Source organism: Capra hircus, chromosome 13 (genome assembly GCF_001704415.2).
Source record: "Capra hircus breed San Clemente chromosome 13, ASM170441v1, whole genome shotgun sequence".
NCBI classification, from domain to species: domain Eukaryota; kingdom Metazoa; phylum Chordata; class Mammalia; order Artiodactyla; family Bovidae; genus Capra; species Capra hircus.
This window is the reverse complement of record NC_030820.1, coordinates 74,883,579-74,909,259: the sequence shown is the minus strand read 5'-3', so window position 1 is coordinate 74,909,259 and position 25,681 is coordinate 74,883,579. Positions and strand designations below refer to the sequence as shown.

The following is a 25,681-nucleotide window of genomic DNA, read 5'->3' as shown; positions in this document are numbered from 1 at the left end:
TCACACCACTTTTCTTTCAATCCAGACACAAGCTTAGGATGGTGCTACTATGTCATGAACACCTCTCTCACTTGCTAAGCCCCCTTTTCAACACAGAGGAGGCCTTAAGTTCAAAGCCATCGGTTGTTGACAGTATTGCAAAAGAATCAAGTCCAGTGGGACTGGATTACTTCCATAGTATCTTTATGGTTTCTGTTTCTGTAACTGACATTCTTTTTTTTTTTGTATTCACCAACATCTCCCACAAAGGGTATTTTATACCATTAAGTCTGATCATGCCATTCCATTGTCAAAGTTCTCCAGTGGCTCCTCAGAACACTTAGAAGAAAGTCGGAAATGCTTGTTTTCTGGAAGTTCCTTCATGACCTAACCCCTGCTGACCTCTTCCTCATCTTCTGCATCACTCCGCCCTTCACTCACTCACTCCTTCGCATTCCTCCAAGAAGGAATCTCAGTCTTACCTCTGGGCCTTCGCACATGCAATACATCCCCTGCCTGATCTATGAGTTTTATGACCCTGATCAAAACAGAGGAGAACCCACCCTAAGGCTGGAAAAGAATCCCCTTAGGCTGACAGGAAAGGAGAACTAAGAAGGTTGGGGGCTCCTGCAGAGAAAATTAGGTCTGAAGGAGCCAAAATAGCAGCTGTAAGCAACGGTGGCCGGGTAAATGCTGCTAGTGGACTGGTAATAATTGCTCTTTAGGGGGAAAAAAAATGTGTGTTTTACTGGGATAAAGGATGTACTGTTGCACAAACCTGACAAATTTACAAATAATAATAAACACTTCATTGTAAATACTCTTTATTGTAAACTCCAGCTAGCTAACTAATTCTCTCAGAAATGTTTTCACTGGTTTTCCTGTCAAACTCTGGATCCCAAAACCAACTGTCACTGCAGTTTAGCCATGATTTCAGAAAATCAGACCGTAAAGAAATGGTTGACAGCAACGCAACTCAGTAAGGAAGTCGCTCACATCACTGAAGCATGTGTGCAGTTGTGATATGAATGCTAGCTGAAATTTTTGCTCATGTTAATAAGTAAGATGGAAGTAAAACAAGGCAGATGTGTGTTCAGACTCCTTCACAGGTGACATGAGTCACCTGTTGGCTGAACTGGATAATAATCCCTCCATTTTTGGGTGCCATTCACAACGTATCGACTACAGACACAACAAATTGTTAAGTTTAATTTACATTATTAACATTTTATCAATCACATTGTTGAGACTGGAAAATCAACAAAACAATACATCAAGCCCTGATCTGTCCTGTTCCTCAGTCTCTCTGATGTAAAGACACTCCCCGTGGAGGTTTCAGGTGACCAACACATCACGAATGCAGAATCAGCCAGGGGTGGGCAGTGCCCCTTCCCCATGCCCCTCTTGTGATACAATAGCTGTAAATCACCTTAAGAGCACAGACAAAAGCAAAATGCAGTAAAATGAGGACGTGATGAGCTTAGAGTATACATTACCTTGGTTTTTAAGATAATTTTAGTATAAATTTAAATAGTTTAATTTTTTAGCAACTGTGTTTAATAATGATCTCACAAGAGTCTGAAAATTTATCAATCAGCTTTCATAAGCCAGCACAAGCCAGCTCCAGTGCTCTAAAGGAAGTCTCTAGAAATGAGAGGAGAGGAGGACTTGGGAGGGGCCAGAGTCCTGTGGGGTGGAGCTATTTGCTCTGTCTCCATTTGACTCAACCCTTGTGGCCTGGAGCAGTGGGGGGTGATCCTTTACAATGTCCCAAAGGTAGGGACCTAGGTATTGAGGGTAAAGAGAAACCCCATTCACCCTGATCAGCTGAATGGGACTAGCTGAAGACACTCCTGATGGGAGACAGAGGTTAAATACACCCTTAGGGAGAAAGTCAACTCCATTCTACAGATGTGGAAACTGAGGCTTGAGGGAGTCCTTACTTGTTCAAGGTCAGTAGCTGCCAAGAGGTGGAGGCCACACTGGCAGCCGGGTTTGTTAGCTTTCAGACCTATCCCCTTTCTGCAAAGTCCTCCCGTGCCATCCTGGACACTGCTCTTGGAGCGCATAACCTGCAATGTGATGGCCCTTGGATTTCAGGGCACACAACTCTGGAATTCTTCACCTTTCCCCTAATTAAAACTTATCTCCCCTAAAGGGATGACTAGCAACTTGAAAGCAGGGTCCATGCTGATTTATGTGGTATTGCCAGCATTTAAAATTCTGACTCATTGGCTTCTGAAGAGATCTTAAGAACCACCTGGTTCAGATCCCCTGTTGTACACCCAAGGGAAGCTGAGGCCCACGGTCAGACAGCAAGAACACCTACAGTCAGGGCTAGAATTCGAGCCTCCTACCAGCCACCTGAGTCGCTGGTGAATGACAAGTGTTCTGGGCAAGGGAATTGGAGGGGTTGAACAAAATGAGATCTGAGTACCAAAAAGCAAGTGTTCCCCCCCAAAAGTCCCAGCCAGATGAAGAAAGAGAGCAGATAATATAGTATCCTTTGCTGGATTTAGGGGCGATTCCAGGAGTGACTTCCTGCCAGGGTGGTACCTTTGAGATTCTTTGAGAAAGCCCACGGAGCAGCAGAGTCACCGTGAGATGCTCTCATCATGTCATTACTGCAGCGATGTGCGGAGTCAGTGGGGAAACTGAGGCAGGAAGGCAGCGCCTCAGGAACCCTCTGAGCCTGAGACTCAAAATGAAGACTGCAGCTCTCAGACTTTCATCCCTTTTCCCCCAGCAAAACAGACCTCTTCTGGGGCAGGGGCGAGTCTTGAAGGACCATCTAGCATTTGTGTTCTGGGGCCCAGGCAAGCAGGAAGCTGAAGACTGTCTGTTAAGGCCATGGTTCCAGCACCTTCCAGATGGACCCCCTCAGGAGGCTGCAGAGACCTCGATACGACTGTACTGGATGCCAGCTGAGCTCTGCCTGTGGCCAAAGCTCAGGGGGAACCTGCAGTGCAGAGAGCAGGTGGGGTCAGAGGTCGGCAGGGCCTGGCAGCCTTCCCTGGGGGTGATGAGAGTGGACCATGCCTGGGGTCCCCAAACCATCCCCAACCCATCCCCAACCCATCCCCACCCCATCCCCACCCCACTCCTACCTGACCCTTCCTACTTTCTGCCTTAAAGTACATTTCCATCTTCCGAACGGCCCAGCTGTTCCCCCTGGTCTTCCTGGGTCCACCTGTGCCCTCTACAGCCAGATCTCCCCATCACAGCCAGGCTGACCCTCCTAAATACAAAGGCTAGCTCCTGTCACTCCTGCTGGGAAGTGACATCACGCCCAACCAGCCTCTCCCACATCACCGCTTTCCAGTCCCATTTTTCCCATCCCACTCAAGGAGAAGAGCTCGTATACAAAGATAGAACAGAAGTGATTGTGTCCAGGCAGTAAGAACGATAAGAAGAGAAGGAAAACACTCTTCTGCAAAGGCAAAGAGTAAGGACTAAATCCCGAAGCAAAGTACTCATGGTCTGAGGTCACTCTTCCCCCTTGGCCAGCCCTGACCACCTTACCATTTCTTCTGGAATTGCTGGTCTATGTCTGCCAACGACTGGCCTTTTGTTTCTGGGACAAATAAATAGATGAAGCCCAGGCCGAAGACAGCAGTCAGCCCATAGAGCAGGAAGGTCCAGGACAAGCCAATGGCACCTGGGAACAACAGGGTGGAATGTGGGCGGAGCTTAGCCTGGGCCAACTGGTTGACCAGTGTTCCAGGGGAAACACTGAAAATCAGTTTACCCTGAACAGATTCTCCAGACGGTAGATTTGCAGAATGACCAATACACTGTCAGATAAAAGTACCATAAAGCAAGAGTGGGACTGGTTGTCCCAGAGGCAGGCAAAGGGCCAGGACCCAAATCCACAAAACATCTGGGACTGAGCCTGTGTCTCCTGTGTCGGCAGGTGGATTCTTTATCTCTGAGCCACCTGGGAAGCTTGACCTCCACTCAGTCCTTATACCAGCAGAGAGTGTTGGGCTGCGAGAAGGAGGACTGAGTTCTAGTCTTCTGATTACCTGGCTAGACTTGGGAAGGATGTATTTCCCAATCTGTGAGATGGGGATGATAGGCTATGAAACAATTCTAAGAAGCCCTTCTTCCCCTTGCTTCCTTCCTCCTCTCTCTCCCTTCCTTCCTCTCTTCTCTCTCATTCATTCCACATAAAAGGGATGCTTGAAAACTGAGGCACTAGTGAGAAATTTAAATTCCCAAAGACTGGGTGTGGGAGACTGGCACTGTGGACAGGCTCTTCCACCAGTATTTTCCACAGCCCCCAAGGGCTCCTCCTTTGAAGGGGAAACCCTTGGCTGCAGGAAGTGGGAAAATAACTAAATTCTCAGAACTTGCCTTGAGGGAGGAGCGCCCCCCACCTCCCATCTGAGCCCCGATGACCTCTGGCCTTGAGTCATGAATATCCTTTGCATCTCGGACACCCCCACGTGTTCTGGGCCATATAATTCTCACCCCACCCCACCAGCACTCAGACTGGGTCTGAATGCTAGGTAGGAAGAGAAGATGTCACTCAGTGGAAAGTCCTCTGCTGTAGAGTGAAAACTTTCAGTTACTAGGGGAGAATGGACTTGTCTTGATGGGGGCAGAGAGCAAAGGCCCACACTCAGGGCTCCCAATCTCTGTACTCCCTACCCAGAGACCAAACTCTGGGTTTGAGAACAAACTCATCCCCCCACCACCAATCAGGGATGGCTTCCTGGACCGAGGAGAACTGGATGCTTTAGCTCTATTCCCCCTTCAGCCTCAACTCCCAGGTTGTCAATAAAGCCAATTCCCCCCACCCTCACCCCTCTGCTGCCAACCAATGGGGCCTGGAATGAAGTAGAAACTTCGCAGGTCGTATCTCCTGTTGTCTTTGTCTCTCAGCCCCTCTCATTCTTTCACTAGCACCTCAGTTTTCCTTTGGGGAACCCTCCCCCAACTCTCAGTCCATGCAGTGGGGTGTCTAACACTCCATGCTGTTCAGACTGTGTATGTGGCCCAAGGCCTGGGCATCAGAATATTGCAGCCTTCCAGTGATGGTTCAGTGATGGGCACATGATCTTGCTGGGCCAATGAGAGTCAGTCCCAGGACTTGAGTGAGAGCCATTGGAAAAGACAGGCTCTTCTCCCCGGGGGGCTGCCAAGATGAAGAACCCCACTTGTGGTCATCTTTGTAGCCAAAGAATGAAGCTCACAGCATGGAAGGCAGAGCCAAGAGAGTATGAAGGTGGGCCCACAGTTTTGTTGAAGCTTCTGGATCAGTCATGGTTAAAGACAGCTACTACCCTCCTCTTCTCATGACTTAAGACAAAAACATTACCTTTTGCTCATCAACTGGTTTGCACGGGATTTTCTGTCACTTATACCCAGACGATATGGAAGCCTGGGCTCTGTTTGGAGGCAGTTGTTTCTGGATCTTGGGCCAGGGAATTAGGTCCGAGGACTCACCGATGAGGTCGAGGAACGAGAGGCTGATGAAGAGGTTGGCGGCCCAGTTGAAGCTGTTGCAGAAGGCAAAGGCCCTCCCTCGGATCTCCACGGGGTAAATCTCGCTGAGGACAAGCCAGGTCACTAGGACAGGAGGGCAGAGAGGATGCCTAGTAGCCGGGACCCAGGGTCTGGAACCCACAGTCCAGCAGGCAGCCCCCCAACAATGGGACTCAGTGCAGGGTCAGGCCCCTGACACTCATTTCTCCCTGCTGTTTCACCCACGTGGCCATAAGATTCCCTTTAGAAGGACCAGCGACCCGTTGGTTTCCTGGGACCCCAGACTTTCAGTGTCCTAGGCAAACTGGGATGGTTGGTCACCCTATTTATTAAATTCCTTTCCAGTCAACCCTTCTGAGTGAGCTATCCAGGGGCACATTCTGACTTTATGAAGCTTAAAAGATTTGGGTTCTTTATAAGGAAGAAAACATAACAGACACAAATTAGGCTCCTGCGCTTGGAAGAAGTAGCTTCAAGGAAGCAAGGAGCCCTGGAGTCTGAGCTCATTGTTCTCATGGTCAAGCCACCTCTGGTCCCTCTGAGACCCTGACAGGTTCAGTCCCCAGGCTTTCCGCTAGGAGAGGCAGAAGGCTTCCAAGTTACCTGCAGAAGACTCCCACCTACCGGGTCCAAAGCCAATGGAGAAGGCGCTCACAAAGACCATTATGCAGACCAGCGCGGTCCAGTGCAGCAGGGCGTCCTCGGGGGCGGGAGAAAGGCCTGCAGGGGGAGTGAGGCTCAGCGCTGTAGGGTCCTCGGCTCCAGGAGGAGGCCTGGTCTTCTCAGAGGCTGACAAGACTGGCGGCCTGGGGCTCTGGTCCATCGTGGGCAGCGGCGGCGGAGCCAAGCCCCTGGGCAGGCTGGAGTCTCCAGGGAGCCCGGACAGCCTGGTGGCATTGGGCATGGCCAGGCAAGCTGGGCCTGAGTGCAGGGGCACAGCAAAGCTGACGAGGCCGAGGCCGCTGACCGACAGGGCCATGAGGGCACAGCCGGCGAGCAGCAGCGGCCTGCGGCCGGCTCGCTCCACCAGCCCCATGGCCGTCAGCGTGGCCGCCACCTTCACCGCCCCGAGCCCCACGGAGGCCAGCACAGCAGAGGAGCCTCCCCGGAAGCCGACCGACCGGAAGATGGTGGAGGCATAGGCGAGCACGTTGGGCTGCCCGGTCAGCTGCTGGAAAAGCACCAGCCCCAGCCCCACGACGGTCCGGCCCCGCATGTTATCCCGGGCCCTGAAGAGGTCCACAAAGGTGTATCGCGGCCTCCCCGGGTCCAGCTTCGTGGCCTCGCCTCCCTGCAGTGGGATGAGGTCCTTGTGGCCTGCAGCCCCGACTGTACCAGCGGGGAGGAAGAGGAGGCTGAGAGACTGCAGGAGAGCAGGCGCAGCGGCCCAGCCAAACATGTGCCTCCATCCCCCCGGGGCGCCGGCCAGCGCATAGTTGAGTGCGTAGGAGAGCAGGACGCCCACAGTGATGCCTGCCTCGTAGAGGGCCACCAACACTCCCCGCTGCCGTGGGCCCGCCAGCTCGGACACGTGGATGCAGCAGGCCATGGAGGAGAGGGAGATGGCAAAGCCAGCCACCGAGCGGCCTAGGAGAAGCCAGGCCAGGGAGCCTGCCAGGCCCAGGCTCAGGCTGCCTGCCAACAGCACCAAGTTGCTCCCGAGGATGGCTTGCTTCCGGCCATAGTGGTCGATGAGGCAGCCCCCCACCAGGGAGGCCAGGAGAGCCCCCAGGAGCAGGCTGCCCACCAGGAGCTCCTGCTGTGAGCAGCTCAGCCCGAAATCAAGCTGCAGCGGCAGCAGGGCCCCCGATATCACTGCCAGTTCATAGCCAAAGGTCAGGCCACCCAGCAAGGACACCGAGGCACACAGGGGCAGGAGGAGTGACGGTCGGCCTGAAAAACAAAAGTGACAGGGCGGGTGCAGAATGTTTCCATGCCAGAGCACCCAACCATCCATCCACCTGTCCCTACCCATCTGCCCAGCCCTCCATCTCTCCATCTGTTCACTCACCTATCTGTGTATCCCTCTATATATCCATCTGTTCTGTCCATATACCCGCACATGCACATATGCATGTGTCCACTTCTGCCTTCATCCTTCATCCATCCTTCCTTCATCCATCCCTTCACCCACTTCTTTCTTCATCCATCTCTCCCTCCATCCTTCCTTCCATCCATCTACCCATCCATCCATCCACTCCATCTGTCCATCCAGTTATTGATCAATTTACCCATCCCTTCATCATCCACTCCTCCATCCATCCACCTATTTCATCCACCACATATTCTTCCATTCATTGGTCTATTCAGTTCAGTTCAGTCACTCAGCCGTGTCCGACTCTTTGCGACCCCATGAATCACAGCATGCCAAGCCTCCCTGTCCATCACCAACTCCCGGAGTTCACTCAGACTCACGTCCATTGAGTCCGTGATGCCACCCAGCCATCTCATCCTCGGTCGTCCCCTTCTCCTCCTGCCCCCAATCCCTCCCAGCATCAAAGTCTTTTCCAGTGAGTCAACTCTTTGCATGAGGTGGCCAAAATACTGGAGTTTCAGCTTTAGCATCATTCCTTCCAAAGAAATCCCAGGGCTGATCTCCTTCAGAATGGACTGGTTGGATCTCCTTGGAGTCCAAGGGACTCTCAAGAGTCTTCTCCAACACCACAGTTCAAAAGCATCAATTCTTCAGTGCTCAGCCTTCTTCACAGTCCAACTCTCACATCCATATATGACTACTAGAAAAACCATAGCCTTGACTAGACGGACCTTAGTTGGCAAAGTAATGTCTCTGCTTTTGAATATGCTATCTAGGTTGCTCATAACTTTTCTTCCAAGGAGTAAGAGTCTTTTAATTTCATGGCTGCAGTCACCATCTGCAGTGATTTTGGAGCCCCCAGAAATAAACACTGACACTGTTTCCACTGTTTCTCCATCTATTTCCCATGGAGTGATGGGACCGGATGCCATGATCTTCGTTTTCTGAATGTTGAGTTTTAAGCCAACTTTTTGACTCTCCTCTTTCACTTTCATCAAGAGGCTTTTTAGTTCCTCTTCACTTTCTGCCATAAGGGTGGTGTCATCGGCATATCTGAAGTTATTGATATTTCTCCCGGCAATCTTGATTCCGGCTTGTGTTTCTTCCAGTCCAGCGTTTCTCATGATGTACTCTGCATAGAAGTTAAATAAACAGGGTGACAATACACAGCCTTGATGTACTCCTTTTCCTATTTGGAACCAGTCTGTTGTTCCATGTCCAATTCTAACTGTTGCTTCCTGACCTGCATACAGGTTTCTCAAGAGGCAGGTCAGGTGGTCTGGTATTTCCATCTCTTTCAGAATTTTCCACAGTTTATTGTGATCCACACACTCAAAGGCTTTGGCATAGCCAATAAAGCAGAAATAGATGTTTTTCTGGAACTCTCTTGCTTTTTCCATGATTCAGCGGATGTTGGCAATTTGATCTCTGGTTCCTCTGCCTTTTCTAAAACCAGCTTGAACATCAGGAAGTTCACGGTTCATGTATTGCTGAAGCCTGGCTTGGAGAATTTTGAGCATTACTTTACTAGCATGTGAGATGAGTGCAATTGTGCAGTAGTTTGAGCATTCTTTGGCATTGCCTTTCTTTGGGATTAGAATGAAAACTGACCTTTTCCAGTCCTGTGGCCGCTGCTGAGTTTTCCAAATTTGTTGGCATATTGAGTGCAGCACTTTCACAGCATCATCTCTCGGGATTTGAAATAGCTCTACTGGAATTCCATCACCTCCACTAGCTTTTTTCATAGTGATGCTTTCTAAGGCCCACTTGACTTCACATTGCACCCCTTAATTCACCCAAACACGATCCATTTATTGATCCATCTATCCGAAAATATATTCATCCACCCATCGTTGTAGTCTATTCACTATTTACCCAGATACACACACACACACCGATCCATTCACTCATCCATCCAATCATTCAAAAAATTATCTGGCATCTACAGCACACTAGGCTGTGTTCTTGGGGCTGGCAATACAGCGGTGTTTTCAAGGACCCGACATTCTAGTAGAAAAAGGCAGATAATAAATGAATAGGTGATAGGTGTCATTAAAAAAAAAAAAAAAGAGCAGGTAATGCCAGGAAAGACTGAAGTCAGGAGGAGAAGGGGACGACAGAGGAAGAGATGGTTGGATGGCATCACCAACACAATGGACATGAGTTTGAGCAAGCTCCGGGAGTTGGTGATGAACAGGGAAGCCTGGCGTGCTGCAGACCATGTGGTCGCAAGGAGTCAGACATGACTGAGCGACTGGGCTGAGCTGAAAGGGAGCTGAGAGTGATGGAGGGGTTCTGTTTCAAATAGGGCAGCCAGCCAGCTGAGGCATCTCTGAAGAGGGAAAACTTGAGCAGACGAAGTGAGGGTGAAAGTCATGTCAAGTATGGGAGAAGAACATCTTAGACAAGAGAGCAGCAGAAACAAAGGCTCTGAAGCTGGACAGTTTGGGGCATGTTTGAAAAATAACTATGAATAGCTAATACTCCTACGGTACTAAGTACTAGGCTCTGTTTTAAGGGCTTTACATGTATTTACTCATTTAATTCTTACAACAACCTTAACATCTACCATTATTAGCACCATCCTCCAAGGCACAGAGAGGTGAAGAAACTTTTTCATGCTCACACAGCAAGTAAGTGGCAAAGTGGATGTGACTAGAGAGTTCAGGCTTTTCATCATGGCCTATTGAGCAAGGAGGCAGGAGTGGCTGAGAGTAGTAGGTGATGAGGTAGGAGAGGTAGGCAGGGGCCAGATCAGGAGGACATTGACGAACTTCCCTTTCAGTGGATTCTAGGCACCTTTTTTTAAAAAATCGAACTCTTAAAATGTGGCCAGTGTAACTGAGGAACTGTGGTTTTAATCTTATTTAATTTTAATCAAGTGTAAAAATAGCCGCATGTGGCCAGCAGCTACTGTCCTGGCAGAGCAGCTAAACAGGTGGCTCTTAATTTTTAACTCACATATTTAAACAAATATTTCTGGAAGCATCTAGAGTAGTCCAGACATATCTGTCTCACCCACCCCCTACCCTGGACCTGACAAGAACATTCATAACATTGTAGTCAGATTTATGGAGTATTTGCTCTGGACCAGGCACTGCTTTGAGCCCTTTTAGCGGACTAGCTCATTTAATTCTCACGACAACTTTATGAGATGGGCTTTTGTGTTGTTTATGAAGGAGTCCACTGATCCCTGTGCTTCTCAGGTGGTGCTAATGGTAGAGAATCCGCCTGCCAGTGTGGGAGATACAGGAGACCTGGGTTTGATTGGGAAGGTCCCCTGGAGCAGTGAATGGCAACCCACTGCAGTCTTCTTGCCTGGAGAATCCCCATGGACGGAAGAGCCTGGCGGGCTACAGTCCACGGGGTCACAAAGAGTAGGACACCGCTGAGCAGCTGAGCACGCACATACAAACTGATTATCAGAGACACGAAATGACTTGCCTAAGATGAAGAGCGTTAATGGTAAGTAGCTTCTTGAGATTCAAAGCCTGGCAGTCTGTTTCCACAATCTGTACCCTTAGGCACTCCAGTATAAAACCTTGGCAGAATAAAATTTCACTGTTTTCTCACTTCTGCCTCACCCCATCTATGTTAGGCAATTTTTGTGCAGGGGCGGGGAGAGGACTTTCATGGGCGGAGGAATCACCTCCCCCCACCCAGCTCATTTTTCTCCCCATCACCTCTGCCCCCCAGGAATCAACCCCCTACCATTCCCTGGCTGGCCTAGTCCTTCCTCTTCATGACCATCAACCAACACCCTGTGGGGGGACCATGCTGCCCAGGTCCTGCCCCTTGTCACCCCCTTCTGCCCCACCTCACTCAGTTTCTAGAATTCACTGCCAGAAGGGAAGGTTCATCCAGGCTTTGTGAGGCAATCCCATGCAAACACAGAACTTTTCTGCCATGTCCTGGGTTCTTCTGGAGGTGAATGGGAACCCAGCCAAAGGGCCCAGGGGCAAAGCTAACTGTCCACAGGTTCCACCAGAAAATGCTGAAGGACAGACTCAGGTCTCAGTGGTAAGAGCAGAACAGCGACAATAAAGGAAGATCTCTGCAAAGACTCCAGGTGCCTTCTCTCAAGTCACCTTGGTGACAACTCGAGGTGGTACTGCTCCCATTACCCCCATTTGACAGATGGGGAAACTAAGGCTCAGGTTCTAAATGTTCTGTGAGAAACAAAGTGTTCTCACAGCTGGCAAGCAACAGGATCAGGACTCAAACGCTGTCCCATCTGACTCCCAAACCCACGTATTTAAGCTTTCCAAGGCTCCCACCACCTGCTCTATTGAGTCCTAACTCATTAGCATGACCTCCCAGTCCCTGCACGAGCTGGTGGCCCCAGCCCACCTCCTTGGCCACCTCTCCTCTCCACCCCTACTCCCTCCCCTCCGACACACCCTGCAAACACTTGTTTCCAGCACACATCATAGCGTTTCATGCTGCCCTGCCCTCTACACGACCTGGTCCCTCTCTTCCCGACCTCTCTTCCCCACATGCTCACTCATCCTGCTCAGTCCCAGTTCACCTCCCTGAGGGGCTCTGGCAATACACATCTGTGATTTGGCCTCAGTACCCCGTGCTCTGTGGGGAGCTGCCTTCGCCTCTCTTGTCTTCATCTCTCAATCTCTGGATCTGGGCAGACTTGACCTCCCCACCTCCAGCCCCCATCACCTAGCTCCAGACATAGTGTCCATGATCCAGATCTGACTACCTAGCAGCCACGTGGCTGACCCTGAGCCAGTGAGAGACAGTCCAGCCCAGGGTGGTTGCTTATTTGGGGTTCTGAGCTGGTAGTTTACCTGCTTGGAGCAGCTGAGGGTCATCTTTCCCTAGCAGGGAATCCTGACTACACTGCCTGAGCTCCTAGATCCAACCATGCCTGAAGCTGTGAATTTTTCTGGGACCAATAAATAAGTACCTTTTTTTTTTTCTCCTGGTTAAGCTAGTTTGACAGAGACTCTAATTCCTGTACATCTTCCTCAACTTTCCAAGTCATATTTTTCACTTCCAGCCAATTATGCTTTCTTTTGCATTTGCTCACATCAAGTAATTGTGAAATTGATGTGTTTTCCTTGTTAAACGGGATATGATGAGTGTCTGTGTCTCTAGGCCCCAGCCCCACTCTGAAACCTGAGTGAGTGAGTGAAGTTGCTCAGTCGTGTCCGACTCTTTGCGACCCCATGGACTGTAGCCTACCAGGCTCCTCAGTCCACGGAATTTACCAGGCAAGAGTACTGGAGTGGGTTGCCATAGATGGGCCAATTAAAGCTTCTACTGAATGAATGAAAGATTGAGTCAGGATCCAGGGCAGTATCTCCACATCCCATTCCAAGGACTGTGTCAGATACGTTTGAAGTTAGTTTAATGCTCTAGAGCAGCCAGAGACATCCTATGATAGCCCAAGTCAGGCCACATCATTCTGCCCAAAGCCCTCCATGGCTCCTCTTTCACTGTGAAAAAAGCCAAAGTCCTGACAGTGATCTTCAAGGCCCTACAGGACCTGCCCCCTCTCACGGAGCTCCTGCCACACCAGCCTCCCTGCGGTTCCTCCTCACTCCACGCCCATCTCAAGTCAAAGCTTTTTACCAGGTCTCACCTCTGCTGGGAAAGCCCTTTCTCTCCATTTCAGCAACCCCAGCCCTGCTTCCCTCTGGTCCTGCTCAAGCATCACCTTTTCATGAGGCTTCCCTGGTGCTCTACTTAAAACTGCAAGCTCCCATGGCATCCAATACTTCATATTCCACTTTCCTGCTTGTTTTCCTCCACGGTACTTGTCATCATCTGAAATAACTATACATTTTACATATTTGGGGGGCTCAACAACCAGAATGTCAGCCCTAAAGGGGCAGGAGTTCTTTGTGCATTCTCAGTTGTCTCCTGATGCTGGGGACAGTTCCTGGCATACAGTAGACACTCAGTAAATACTGGTTGAGCAAACACATGATTGAATGAATGAGTGAATTCAGGACAGAGGAGACCCAGACAGAAAGGATTTGGGCTCTTGAGCATCTTGGTGGATTCAGGGTCTGGAAATGGCCATGGACAGGAAGTGGAGTAAAGCCTGGCCTCCAAATTATGACAGCACCGCCTGAGTTTAGGTAGTAGATGGTTCAGCAGGTAAACAATCTGTCTGCAATGGAGGAGGTACAAGAGACCTGGGTTCGATCCCCGGGTCATCCCCTGGGGGAGGAAATGACAACACACTCCGGTATGCTTGCCTGGGAAATCCCATGGACAGAGGAGCCTGGTGGGCTACCGTCCATGGGGTCGCAAAAGAGTCAGTCAAGACTGAGCGACTAAACAACTCCCTTTCTATGGATTGTCTGTCTAAATATAGTATGTGAAACTGGCTCACGCTGGATGAAGTCCCTCAGTTCTTGAAAGCAGAGCTTCCCAGGGGAGAGAATCGAGGGGCAGGTGGAGAGGAAAACCCCAGGTCATGGCTGCACACGTTACCAGCCGCAAGTCGCAGGGCGTCTCCAGTGGGTGACACTAGACAGCATCTCACCCAGAGGCACAATGAACTGGACCCCTCCCCGGCCAGAGACCTGCCGTGGCTTCCCTTGCAACTCCAGGGAAAAGCCAGGGGTGAGACTGACCCGTGGGTGAGACTGACCCATGCAAATATCTTCACCCAGACGGCTGGCTTCCAAGTGTCCCAACGACAGGTGATATAAGTGAGACTGTTGTTGATACTATAGCCAGCTCACCTCCTTTTCCAGAAGCCATACCTGTAGCAGCTGCCTTAATTCCTGCATTAACCCTGTGTCACAGACACTGGTGCCTTTCCCATTTTACAGATGAAGCAACTGAGGCACAGAGAAGTAAAGACATTTGCCTCAGTTCAGTTCAGTTGTTCAGTCGTGTCCAACTCTTGCCACCCCATGAATTGCAGCACACCAGGCCTCCCTGTCCATCACCATCTCCCAGAGTTCACTCAAACTCACGTCCATCAAGCCAGTGATGCCATCCAGCCATCTTACTCTCGGTCATCCCCTTTTCCTCCTGCCCCCAATCCCTCCCAGCATCAGAGTCTTTTCCAATGAGTCAACTCTTCGCATGAGGTGGCCAAAGTACTGGAGTTTCAGCTTTAGCATCATTCCTTCCAAAGAACACCCAGGGCTGATCTCCTTTAGAATGGACTGCTTGGATCTCTTTGCAGTCCAGGGGACTCTCAAGAGTCTTCTCCAGCACCACAGTTCAAAAGCATCAATTCTTCAGTGCTCAGCTTTCTTCACAGTCCAACTTTTGCATCCATACATGACCACTGGAAAAACCATAGTCTTGACTAGATGGACCTTTGTTGGCAAAGTAATGTCTCTGCTTTTCAATATGCTATCTAGGTTAGTCATAACTTTTCTTCCAAGGAGTAAGCATCTTTTAATTTCATGGCTGCAATCACCATCTGCAGTGATTTTGGAGCCCCCCCAAAAATAAAGTCTGACACTATTTCCACTGTTTCCCCATCTATTTCCCAAGACATTTGCCTAGGGTGAGAGTTTATCAAGTCACAGAGCAGATTCTGAACTTGAGAAGTCTGATTCCAGAGTTCCGATGTTGGGTATGATTAAAAAATATATATATCATGTTAACGGATCATTTACCATGTGCAAGTGGTATCTGGAGTATTTAAGTTCATATTCTCATGTCATTCACATTCCCTGTGATGGGGTGTTTCCTGGTGACTGTTTTGGAGATGCGGAAATTAAGGTCAGAAAAGTTAACTACCCTGTCCTAGATCAGGATGCACCTGGGAAATGGGAGAATGAGGGCTGGAACCACCCCACCCCGCGCCCCACTCATCTTTCTGACCCCCAAATCTACATACAAGTCCACTGAGGCCCCAACCCCCAAACCAATGTCTGCCAGGTAGTAGATGGATCAATGATTGACCTTTTGAGGCTTCTGAATCCAGAGAGAAAAACACAAACCTTAGTCCCCCGGAGCAACAAAGAAGTTTCCTAATCATCCACCGACCCCCACACCCCCGCCCCACTTTTCTCTATCTCGCGTCTATTAGGCATCTGACAGCAGAGGTTTTTGTCTGTTTTGTGTAGAGCAGCATCCCAAGCCTAGAACAGTGCCTGGAGAGAAGTGCTCAGCGAATCCATGAATGAGTTTGCTCCTTTCGGAGCCTCTTCGTCTGCAGAATAGGAGCAGTTTCACTCATTCGTGGGACACTACAAGGCTTCAAGCGGTCAGGAGAGGGTAGGACCCCGGAATAAGCTTCTGGTATCAAGTTAAGGAGCCTTCTCAGGTAACTTTTTTTTCTGGGCAGAAAGGAGCGTGGAAGGAAGTGGGCCCAAGTCCCTTCCCAGCCCCCAGCCAAGGCCTGCTGTCCCGGCGGCCACCCGAGTGGGCGGTATCTGGTCTGGGCGCGGCAGCGGCGGGCAGAGGGTGCGCGCGCGCAAGGATGGGGTCTCGGGGCTTCCAGGTCTGAAGCACCCCTCTGCCCGCAGCACAGATCGCGACTTACCCATGGCGACCAGGGCTCCCGAGGCGAGCGGGGAGCGCTGGGGGACTGGGTGTGCATCGCCCCAGCCGAGTCCCCGCCTCGGCAGCCGCAGCCGGACAAACTTTCAGGCCCGCCTCCGTCCCTCCCTCCCCGCCTGTCCGCCTGCAGCGCCGCCGCCACGTCGGCCAGCTCAGGGCCCCTGTGCTCGGGGCGGGGGGGCGGGACGGAGGTGCGCTCTGGACGTCGCTAGTCTCTCCCGGCCAGGCTGGGACCCCACCCACCGTCATCCCAGTTGCGGGTGGGGAGCCCACAATTTGTCCTCCTAGAAGAAAGGAGTCAGAATCACTGCGATCCATGATAGTTTGGCCTCTCCAGCGAGTGTGTGTGTGCACTCACACACACACACTCATGCGTCCACACTGACACACACACCCACTTCAGCCGCTCAGGCTCACACGGATTCATTTTCCATTCATTGAACAATTAGGTTTGGACACCTCCCACCTGCCTTCAGGCACTCTCCTACCTCTTGAGGATGGGCTGGGAGAACTAGAAAGACAGTTCGTTCTGTTCCTGTGGAGTTTACTTTCTGGTGTGGGAAGCAGAAAGATAAATAGCCAAAAGAACCAGAGAAATACCATCTAGTGATGAAGGCCAGACAGAGAATTAAGCTAGGGTGCTGGGTTAGGCAGCCACAGGTGGCTGCTTTAGCTGAGGGGTGGGAGGGAGGTGGGGGGGAGGGAATTTTTTGAGCTAAGATCTCGGCTTCCAGACAGAAAGTAGACCAAAGGCAAAGACCCTGCAGGGAAGAGCTTGTGCAGCATAAAAACAAATGAAGCCAGAGTTTCTGGAGCACAGGGGAGACAGTGTCTAAGGTGCATGCATGCTAAGTCGCTTCAGTTTCTGTCCTGCTCTTCACCACCCTATGAACTGTAGCCAGCCAGGCTCCTCTGTCCAGGGGGATTGTCCAGGCAAGAATACTGGAGTGGGTTGCCATGCCCTCCTCCAGTGGATCTTCTCGATCCAGGGATTGAAGTCGAGGCTCTTATGTCTCCTTCATTGGCAGGCGAGTTGTTCACCACCAGCGCCACCTGGGAAGCCCAGGGTCCAGGGTAAGTGTTGGCAAACCCAGATCATTTAAGTCCTTGGGAGGCCAAGATCAGGATGAGACTTTATTCCAACTGACACAGAAATAATTGGGCAGTTCTAGCAGGTTATAGGGAGCAGGAGTGGAAACCGGGGGCCCTTTAGAGGCTGTTGCAGGGTGAAAAGGTGACATTGATATGGACTAGAGTGATAGCAGTGGGGCTGGAGAAAAGTTGTCAGACAGACTCGATAAGGGCAGATGGACCGGGAGAGGAGCATTTTATGAATGCGGAAACAGAGGCAAAGGGAATTGAAGTAATTTGCATCATAAACAATACAGGAAATCAACAGTGCTTAAGGACACACGCTAGTATACAGCTGAGCTTGAAGTCAAGCTCATGGGGAAAACCACGCTCTTTCCATCAAGCTCTACTGCCTTTTTGGCATGGAGAAGAGCCCAAGGAGGCCTCTTGGCTTTTGCCACGTGACAGTTCCTCTTTCACATGCATATCTGGAGTTGTCACCAGGAGACGTACAGAAAAGCCTAGGCTGTTCCATTCCCGAGATAACTTGTAGAAATTATATGATGAAAAAAGGCAGGAAGTCTGATCTTCACGGCTTGCATTATGTCAGGAGGATGTTTGCAAGTCTGCTGTTGGGTTTTAGCTCTTCTAGAGAATAGAGAATATCTCTTCACTCATTTCTTTCCCAAATGAGGAAAAGTTCTAATTGGGCATTTTGGTAGGCGTCTTCAAAAATGACTTCCCTTGGACTTTCCTGGTGGTCCAGTGGCTGGGAGCACACGTACCAACGCGGAGAACTTGGGCTCAGTCTCTGGTCTGGGAAGATTCCACATGCCATGGGGCAAACTGCAAGCCCACGACCCATGGCTCCTGAGCCCATGTGCTCTAAAGCCCATTCTCCACCACAGGAGAAACCACCACAAGGGAAGCCACTGCAATGAGAAGCCCACACACCGCAAGTAGAGAGTAGCTGCCACTCGCCACAACACTGCAGCTAGCGAAGGCCCACGTGCAGCGATGAAGACCCAGCACAGCCACCAAAAATGATAATAAATAAATACAAAAATTTAAAGAGTAAACATTATTTTTAAAAATGGCTTACCTTGAGGCAAGGCAGGAGCTAGTAACTCATTTCTAACAAAGAGAATAAGCAAAAGTGTGCTCCGGTTATAAAAGATGGTGATTTCCATCTTGTGCAACCTCTTCTGATCACTTACTCACTCTGATGAAGCCACCTGCTGTGTTATGAGTTGCCCAGTGGAGAGGCCAGTGTGGCAAGAATTGAGGGTGGCCTCTAGGCAATACCCAGGGAGGAACTAAAGCCCTCAGATTAACAATCTGTGGGGAACTAAATCCTGCCACTAATCAAATAGTTATGTAAGCAAACAAAAAGGCAACACAAAAGAGAGATTCATAGGGACTCCAGGAATTATTAAGTTGGGTTTTCCCTCCTATGAGAAGTCAGGGAGGGCTTCCTGAGGAAGTAACATTTGAGCTGGAAATGGAAAGATGCCTAGATGAGTTTAGGCAACCAAGAGAAGGAAGAGCACTTCTGATGTAGGAAATAGAAGGTGCAAAGGCCCCATGGCAAGAGGGAGCCTGGCAAGAATGAGACTGAGAGAAGGCAAATGTGTTGAAGATCCCAGAGTAAAGGGGAGTTTGGTGGGAGATGAATCTGCAAGAGGGACATAGGGCCCCATGCAGGACCTCATGGGTCTTTGTCTGAAGCACAACAGGGAGCCACTGAAAGATTTTATTTATTTATTTTTTTGTTTGTTTGTTTTTTCACTGAAAGATTTTAAACTAGATTTCCTATGGTAAAAGTCAGAACCAGTCTGACTATAGCAAGCCTGGGACTTTTAAATATGTTTGCACAATGGATTTTTCCAAAGGAGGGTGTTGGAAATTGGAGGAAACGAAAAGTGCCCACCAAACTGAAAAGGTATCTTGAGAATGGAAAACAAGGCAGGCAGCTCCATAAAATCAACAGAAAAGTTTATTATAAGATAACTTACAGGGTAGATTCAAGTGGACAGAGATCCAGAAGCATTTGCAGCTGCACTTTGAACCTTCAAGAGGCCATTGGGACAATTTTATAGTTAACCTAGGGTTTAGGGGTACATCCTTGGAAACAGGAAGTGCATTCCTAAGTCAAGTTATGAATGGGTAACTAGTTTTTGCAGGAACCAAGAGTAGGTCAGCAAAAGTCTTCATCGTTTGGAGGCTAACAAAGCATAGAGGCCACCTGGACCTAAAAATCACTGATGACAGAGAAGATATTTACTACACAGAACAGCCATAGGTAGGGTGAGCAGGACAAAAGGAACAGTACAGACCCAAGATGGCCTCAGTTATGCTAACAACCATACAGAGCAGTTCAGACAGATTTGGTAACCATGGAGATGACCATATGGACACTAAGAATTATGATAATGAAACTACAAACTTGGGAAATTGGGTTTTCCAAACCAAATAGAATTGGTTCTATAGGGGCTTCAAGTAGGCTGAACTGATGAAAGGTGCTGGAAACCACATTAGTACAAAACAAAGGATCTGATGTTTGAAAAGGTTACCTTCCCTGTGTATGAATGAAACGCAGGGACTGTGAAGTGCAACTTCCCAGGATCCAGATAGATTCCTGAGAGCAGATTCCAAGAGACGTTTTTCAGGGAGACGCCGAAGCTTTCCGGAAATAGCCGAAGAGCTGAGAGACAGCACCACCGAAGCCAACCGCAAGAGTCACGAAGGATTTCCGGAAAGAGCCGAGGAGTGGAAAGAGCGGCTCACCGAGAGCTGCCGCGGGTTTACGGAAATAGCCGAGGAGCCGAGTGGCGGGACCAGGAGGTTTAGAAAAGAGCCGAAGAGAGGAGAAACCACTTCCACGAGGCAAAAAGGTCGGCGTTAGAGAGGCCGAGGAGGCCCGAGTACTTTCGGAGCGAGCCGAAGCAGCCCTGACAGTTTCCGGAGGCGGCCGAAGGGCTCCGAGCGGCGACGCGGAAACGCGAACATGGCGGCGGCAGGCGTTCCTGCCGCTAAGCTGAACGAGGAGCTGGCTCCCGCGGCCGAAGCGCTGGCCGCAGCCCGGGAGCGGAGCAGCCGCTTCCTGAGCGGCCTGGAGCTGGTGAAGCAGGGCGCCGAGGCGCGCGTGTTCCGCGGCCGCTTCCAGGGTCGCGCGGCCGTGGTGAAGCACCGCTTCCCCAAAGGCTACCGGCACCCGACGCTGGAAGCGCGGCTCAGCCGGCGGCGGACGGTGCAGGAGGCCCGGGCGTTGCTCCGCTGTCGCCGCGCAGGTAAGACGGCCCAGCCTGGGGACGCGGGGGACCCCCGAGGCTCCGGGGCTCGGGCGACGCAGGTGAGGGGCTCCCCTGCGCTGCGGGGTTAGGGGCGAGCGAGATTTGACTCAGTTTCTCCATTTGTACCTTCTTCACGGCTTTCCATTAAGAAATGTCATCCTTTCGTCCTTTTCCTTTCATTAACTCTTAAGAAGCCACTTGACGTTGTAGCGACGAGCATTTGTCCCGGAGCTCTTGGCGCCTGGTTCAGTTCCGACTCTGCCACCTTTACTCAACGTTGAGCGTGTCTTTTAACTGCCCCGAGCCTCAGTTTCCCCATCTGTACAATCCCAGCTTTCGATCGCTGTTAGTTACTTTCAAGAAGCAGATGTAGTTACAAGTACTTGCCCAGGAGCCAGGGTCTCTGGGTTCACACAGTCTAGTTCAGTTCAGTCGTGTCTCTTTGCGACTCCATGGACTGTAGCATGCCAGGCTTCCCTGTCCATCACCAACTCCCGGAGCTTGCTCAAACTTACGTCCATCCAATCGGTGATGCCTTCCAACCACCTCTTTCTCTGTTGTCCCCTTCTCCTCCTGCCTTCAGTCTTTCCCAGTATCAGCGTCTTCAAATGAGTCAGTTCTTCACATCAGGTGGCCAAAGTGTTGGAGTTTCAGCTTCAGCATCAGTCCTTCCAGTGAATATTCAGGACTGATTTCCTTTAAGATGGACTGGTTGGATCTCAAGGATCCAAGAGTCTTCTCCAACACCACAGTTCAAAAGCATCAATTCTTTGGCGCTTAGCTTTCTTTATAGTCCAGCTCTCACATCCATACATGACTACTGGAAAAACCATAGCTTTGACTAAACACTATTTTGCACCATGACGGTAAACCTTTGCCTCTGTTGAGAAACAAATTCCGAGTGGGGGAAGTTAACTTGCCCAAGGTTACACAGTTAGTAAGGCTTTCACCCCCCATCCCTCTGACTCAGAAACACTGGCATTTCACTTTTACACTTTTTACCTTTGTTTCTTTCATTGGTAATTTTTTAGGCATCTACCTCACACCAAGACATTGTTAGGTGCTGGGAGATCTGGAAGAAATTCAGTTGGCAACAAGCACACTGTCTCTGCCCTTGCTTGGATTTGCAAAGTTACGCATGCATTCGTATTTCCTATTTTCACCCTTTCCAGCAGCTGAGTTCTCTTAAGCAGGGATCCCGGTTGCTTTGTTTCCTGCTGTATCTCTACACATTTGTCTCTAGTATCTTGAAGTGTCTTGAGTGTGATTGACATTCAGTAAAGAGTCATTGAATCTTCAAATTCAGTGAAGTTATTGGATTATTGGTAGTACTGATCTCATGTTATAGAAGCAGAAATGGAGGCTTAGAGAAATACACGTGACTTTAAAGATACACAGTTAATAAGGAAGGAAGCTGGGATTTGAACTTGTCCTTCCTCTCTGTATTCCTGGTGGCTCAGAGGTTAAAGCGTCTGCCTCCAATGTGGGAGTCCCTGGTTCAATCCCTGGGTCGGGAAGATCCCCTGGAGAAGGAAATGGTAACCCACTCCAGTATTCCTGCCTGGAGAATCCCATGGACGGAGAAGCCTGGTAGGCTACAGTCCACGGGGTCACAAAGAGTTGGACACGACTTCACTCTCTTTCCTCTCTGTAAAGGTGCATCTCTAAGCCAGCATGCTGCTTGCTCTCCTGCTTCTGTCCCTGTCAGGAAACTGCTTTCATATGTTTGAACATATAACTAATGGTGCTTACCCTTCTGGCTGTTTACTTTGATTTGTATTTTAGGGAAGAAGTATGACAGGGAAAGTGAAAGTCGCTCAATTGTGTCTGACTCTTTGCGACCGCATGAACTGTAGGCCATGGAATTCTTCAGGCCAGAATACTGGAGTGGGTAGCCTGTTCCCTTCTCCAAGGGATCTTCCCAGCCCAGGTATCAAAACCAGGTCTCCCACGTTGCCAGCGGGTTTGTTACCAGCTGAGTCACCAGGGAAACCCAAGAACACTTGAGTGGGTAGCCTATCCCTTCTCCTCCAGACCCAGGAATTGAACTGGGGTCTCCTGCATTGCAGGTGGATTCTTTATCAGCTGAGCTACCAGGGAAGCCCAAATATAACAAATGACGTTCAATCACAGTGGGTAGAAGGGAGGAGGGAGCTTTGGCGTGCTGACCTTAGCTGTGGTGGTCTAAGCATAGTCTGGCAGGAGAAACTTCCAGAGAAGGAAAGCTGTACCATTCTGCAGCATTCCTAAATCTTTTTCCCAAAATATGCAGATACACACTGGAAAATTTTTCTGACTGAGCTAGAAAATTAAGCTTACTATTAAGAAAAAAAAAAAGTATCTAATTCAATGACCCCTTATATCTTGGTTACAGGAATATGTGCCCCAGTTGTCTTTTTTGTGGACTATGCTTCCAACTGCTTATTTATGGAAGAAATAGAAGGCTCAGTGACTGTTCGAGATTATATTGAATCCACTCTGGAGATTGAAAAATCTTCCCAAAGTCTCCTGGGCTTAGCCAGGACCATCGGGCAGGTTTTGGCTCGAATGCACGACGAAGACCTCATTCATGGTGATCTCACCACATCCAACATGCTCCTGAAACCCCCTCTGGAGCAGCTGAACATTGTGCTTATAGACTTTGGGCTGAGCTTCGTTTCAGCACTTCCGGAAGACAAGGGAGTTGACCTGTACGTGCTGGAGAAGGCCTTCCTCAGCACCCATCCCAACACTGAGACTGTGTTTGAAGCCTTTCTGAAGAGCTACTCCACCTCCTCCAGAAAGTCCAAACCAGTGTTAAAAAAATTAGATGAGGTGCGCCTCAGAGGGAGAAAGAGATCCATGGTGGGCTAGAAGAATTCTCTGTGCGACAACCACAGGCAGGAAACTGTTCACAGTACGTTTGAAGGAAGGCTATGAGTATGAGGTTCTACCTAAATAAAGATGGTCGGATAATTTTAAGAGCTGTGATCGTGCTTGTTAGGCATTACCACCTGCCATTGGCTGTTCTCACTTACTCTGTATATGTCTGGCAGAACTGGGCATTCAGAATAAATCTCAGGCTTTGTCTGCAGTTGTAAGGCATACACCCCAGGTTGAAGGGCCTGACGTTACAAAACGCTGAACCACATACTGAACCAGTGAACCACACTGAACCACATTTCAGTGCTTCTGGTGAGACAAGGACAACGTTTCAGTTGGTGTCAGTGTATCTTTATCAGCTCTGTAACCCAGCATTTTTTGTTGTTTTGTTCATGACATACTCCTTTTGAAACCAGTATAGTGGGATGCAATCAGCATATTAAAAAAAGAAATGGAATCCGAGATTAGAAAATATTAAAGTGCATTATCCGTAGTATTGTTAATATTGTTTTATGAAACTTGTTTCAAATGTGTATATAGACAACAGTACATAGTAGGTTTTGGTGTAAAATACAGTTCTTTTTGAGAGTATGGTGAAAAAAAAAAAAAGAAAAATGCTGCTTAACTCCACTGACCCTTTAAGAAATGAGATGCTGGCTATGACATGTCTTTAAATCATTACATTATGTATTGGCGTTATATCACAGTGTTTTTCAAAGAATTCCAAGGCCCCAGAGGCTGGCCATAATTTTTTCAATGAATATTCTCAACAAGACTGCAGGCTCATTCCCCAGTTTCCTCCTGTACTGTACAGCTACTATGGCTAATCTCTGCCTCATGGAGGGAATGGTTGACCCATGTGTGCAGGCGTTACATCAGCAGATACCTAGTATTCGCTGTGTGCCAGGCACCGGAGACACAGATGGGGCGTGAACCACTCGGGAAACAAACTAAGTACCTAAGACAGTTTCAGACAGTGATGAGGGCTGTAAAGGATGCTGAGATCCCAAGTGCCTGCGAGGAATGCACGTTGCGGGGGGAGGGGCAGGAGTGGTCAGAGAAGCCTCTGATGAAGTGATGTTGGCGCTGAGATGCGCCGGAGAACCAAGAGATGGCAGATGGAGCATGGTGTACCAGGTTGGTGAAGGAGGAACTTGCTCGAGGGACAGCAAGGCCAGTGGGACTGGTTGGTAGCTGAGCAAGGAGAAGTGGGAAGTGAAATCGAGAAGTGGGTAAGTGCTGGGTCATTCCTGGCCTGGTAATGAGTTTGGGTTTTTCTTCTTAATGCAACTCAAGAGGTTTTAAACGGAACATCTGGTTTGTGTTGTGAAAGGATGGCATCAGTAGAGGAGAGACTGTACGGAGTCAGAGTGAAGGCAAGAGAGCAGCGAGAAGGTTGAGCCTGTGATGATGGTCGATGGGTGGATGGTAAGCCATGCGACACGCTGGCCAGCAGCTGGGGGAGGTGTCAGCAGCAACAGGGAGGCAAAAACTGGCCTCTGCAGGTGGGGAGAAGGAGATAACCAGAGACTGGAGAGATGTCTACCTGTTCCCAGGAGGAGCTTCCATCTTCTTCCTCAGTCCATTTTCCAGGCTGGGAAGCAAGGGTGAACAAGCCTTCCTAGGGGATCAGTGGATTCTCCTAGTTCAGTGTCTCACACAGGCTAGGCTAGGGAACCCTCTGCGATCCCAGCTCCCTCGTCCACGTGGGGACAGCCTGTGCTTTGCATCAGTGAGCCAACAGCACCAGCAGCCTTGTGTGAATTCCCCCTGGAATCCCCACGCCCCCCAGACAGGGGTTCAAACCTCCATTATACAGATAAGGAAATACTGAGCAACGTAAGTATGATGTGCTAGGGTCGCAGTAAGCGACAGAACTGGGATCCAAGTTCCCATTTGCAACATCAGTTAACTGTATTGAGCAGTTAGGTTCTTTGTGTACATCGCCCCGTCTTCAAGGGAAGGCAGTGAGGCAGAGAAACTCAGCCTTGCTCCAGGTCACACAGTGAGTGAGTGGCAGAGCAGGGCAAGGTGCTGACATAGAGGTGTCCAGCAAAAAGGGCACAGGCCACATCTGGAGAACTGGCTAGTCCGTGGGCCACGGAATGCAGTTACCCAAGCCTGGCCTGGCGAGTGCCCCATGCAGGCATGCTCCTGAACCGTCTGAGCTGCCCTCGAGGTGGGCACACTGGTGAGGCCTGTGGGCTGTAGTCTCTGCTGTAACTGAGGAGTCAGCCTGGATCCTGATGCCACTTCCCATACGATTTCTTTTAAACAGGCGCCTGGTTGTGGCCCATAATTTGCCAGGTTGATTTGTTTAAAATATTGCATTAAAATATTTGTCTCAGTTACTGTGTCTTGGCCCTAGGCAAGTGCTGCTCTGGCCTTGCACTCATCCTTAACTCCTAACCCCGCTGTCACCAACTAACGGAGACCCTGAATGAGTGCCCATGCC

The 25,681-nt window shown here is 49.8% G+C and overlaps 2 protein-coding genes across 3 annotated transcripts; one reads left to right on the top strand and one right to left on the bottom strand.

Moving 5' to 3' along the window:
- SLC2A10 (solute carrier family 2 member 10) lies at positions 787-16,082 on the bottom strand. 2 transcript variants are annotated; one of them, XM_018057967.1, is made up of 5 exons: positions 15,984-16,082; positions 6,094-7,362; positions 5,431-5,553; positions 3,502-3,637; positions 787-2,938 (listed from the first exon to the last, which is right to left on the bottom strand). In XM_018057967.1, exons 1-5 carry the CDS (start codon positions 15,985-15,987, stop codon positions 2,860-2,862), a joined length of 1,611 nt encoding a protein of 536 aa, XP_017913456.1. In that variant the 5' UTR covers positions 15,988-16,082; the 3' UTR covers positions 787-2,859. The 2 variants fall into 2 exon arrangements, with proteins under 2 accessions (XP_017913456.1, XP_017913455.1); XM_018057966.1 differs by lacking the exon at positions 15,984-16,082 and having other exon boundaries at positions 6,094-7,860.
- On the top strand, positions 19,891-23,729 carry TP53RK (TP53 regulating kinase). The gene is made up of 2 exons (XM_018057965.1): positions 19,891-20,361; positions 22,739-23,729. Exons 1-2 carry the CDS (start codon positions 20,079-20,081, stop codon positions 23,215-23,217), a joined length of 762 nt encoding a protein of 253 aa, XP_017913454.1. The 5' UTR covers positions 19,891-20,078; the 3' UTR covers positions 23,218-23,729.

What these genes read in the sequence shown, in the direction of transcription:
- SLC2A10 (XM_018057966.1), bottom strand. Translation starts at nt 7,468, where the DNA reads ATGGAGAGATGGAGGGCTGGGCAGATGGGTAGGGACAGGTGGATGGAT. An exon ending in CTCGTTCCTCGACCTCATCG is followed by an intron (nt 3,638 to 5,430) that starts GTGAGTCCTCGG and finishes TGTTGTTCCCAG; the next exon opens with GTGCCATTGGCTTGTCCTGG. An exon ending in CAGCAATTCCAGAAGAAATG is followed by an intron (nt 2,939 to 3,501) that starts GTAAGGTGGTCA and finishes TCTGCACTGCAG; the next exon opens with GTTCCCCCTGAGCTTTGGCC.
- TP53RK (XM_018057965.1), top strand. Translation starts at nt 20,079, where the DNA reads ATGGCGGCGGCAGGCGTTCCTGCCGCTAAGCTGAACGAGGAGCTGGCT. An exon ending in GCTCCGCTGTCGCCGCGCAG is followed by an intron (nt 20,362 to 22,738) that starts GTAAGACGGCCC and finishes TCTTGGTTACAG; the next exon opens with GAATATGTGCCCCAGTTGTC.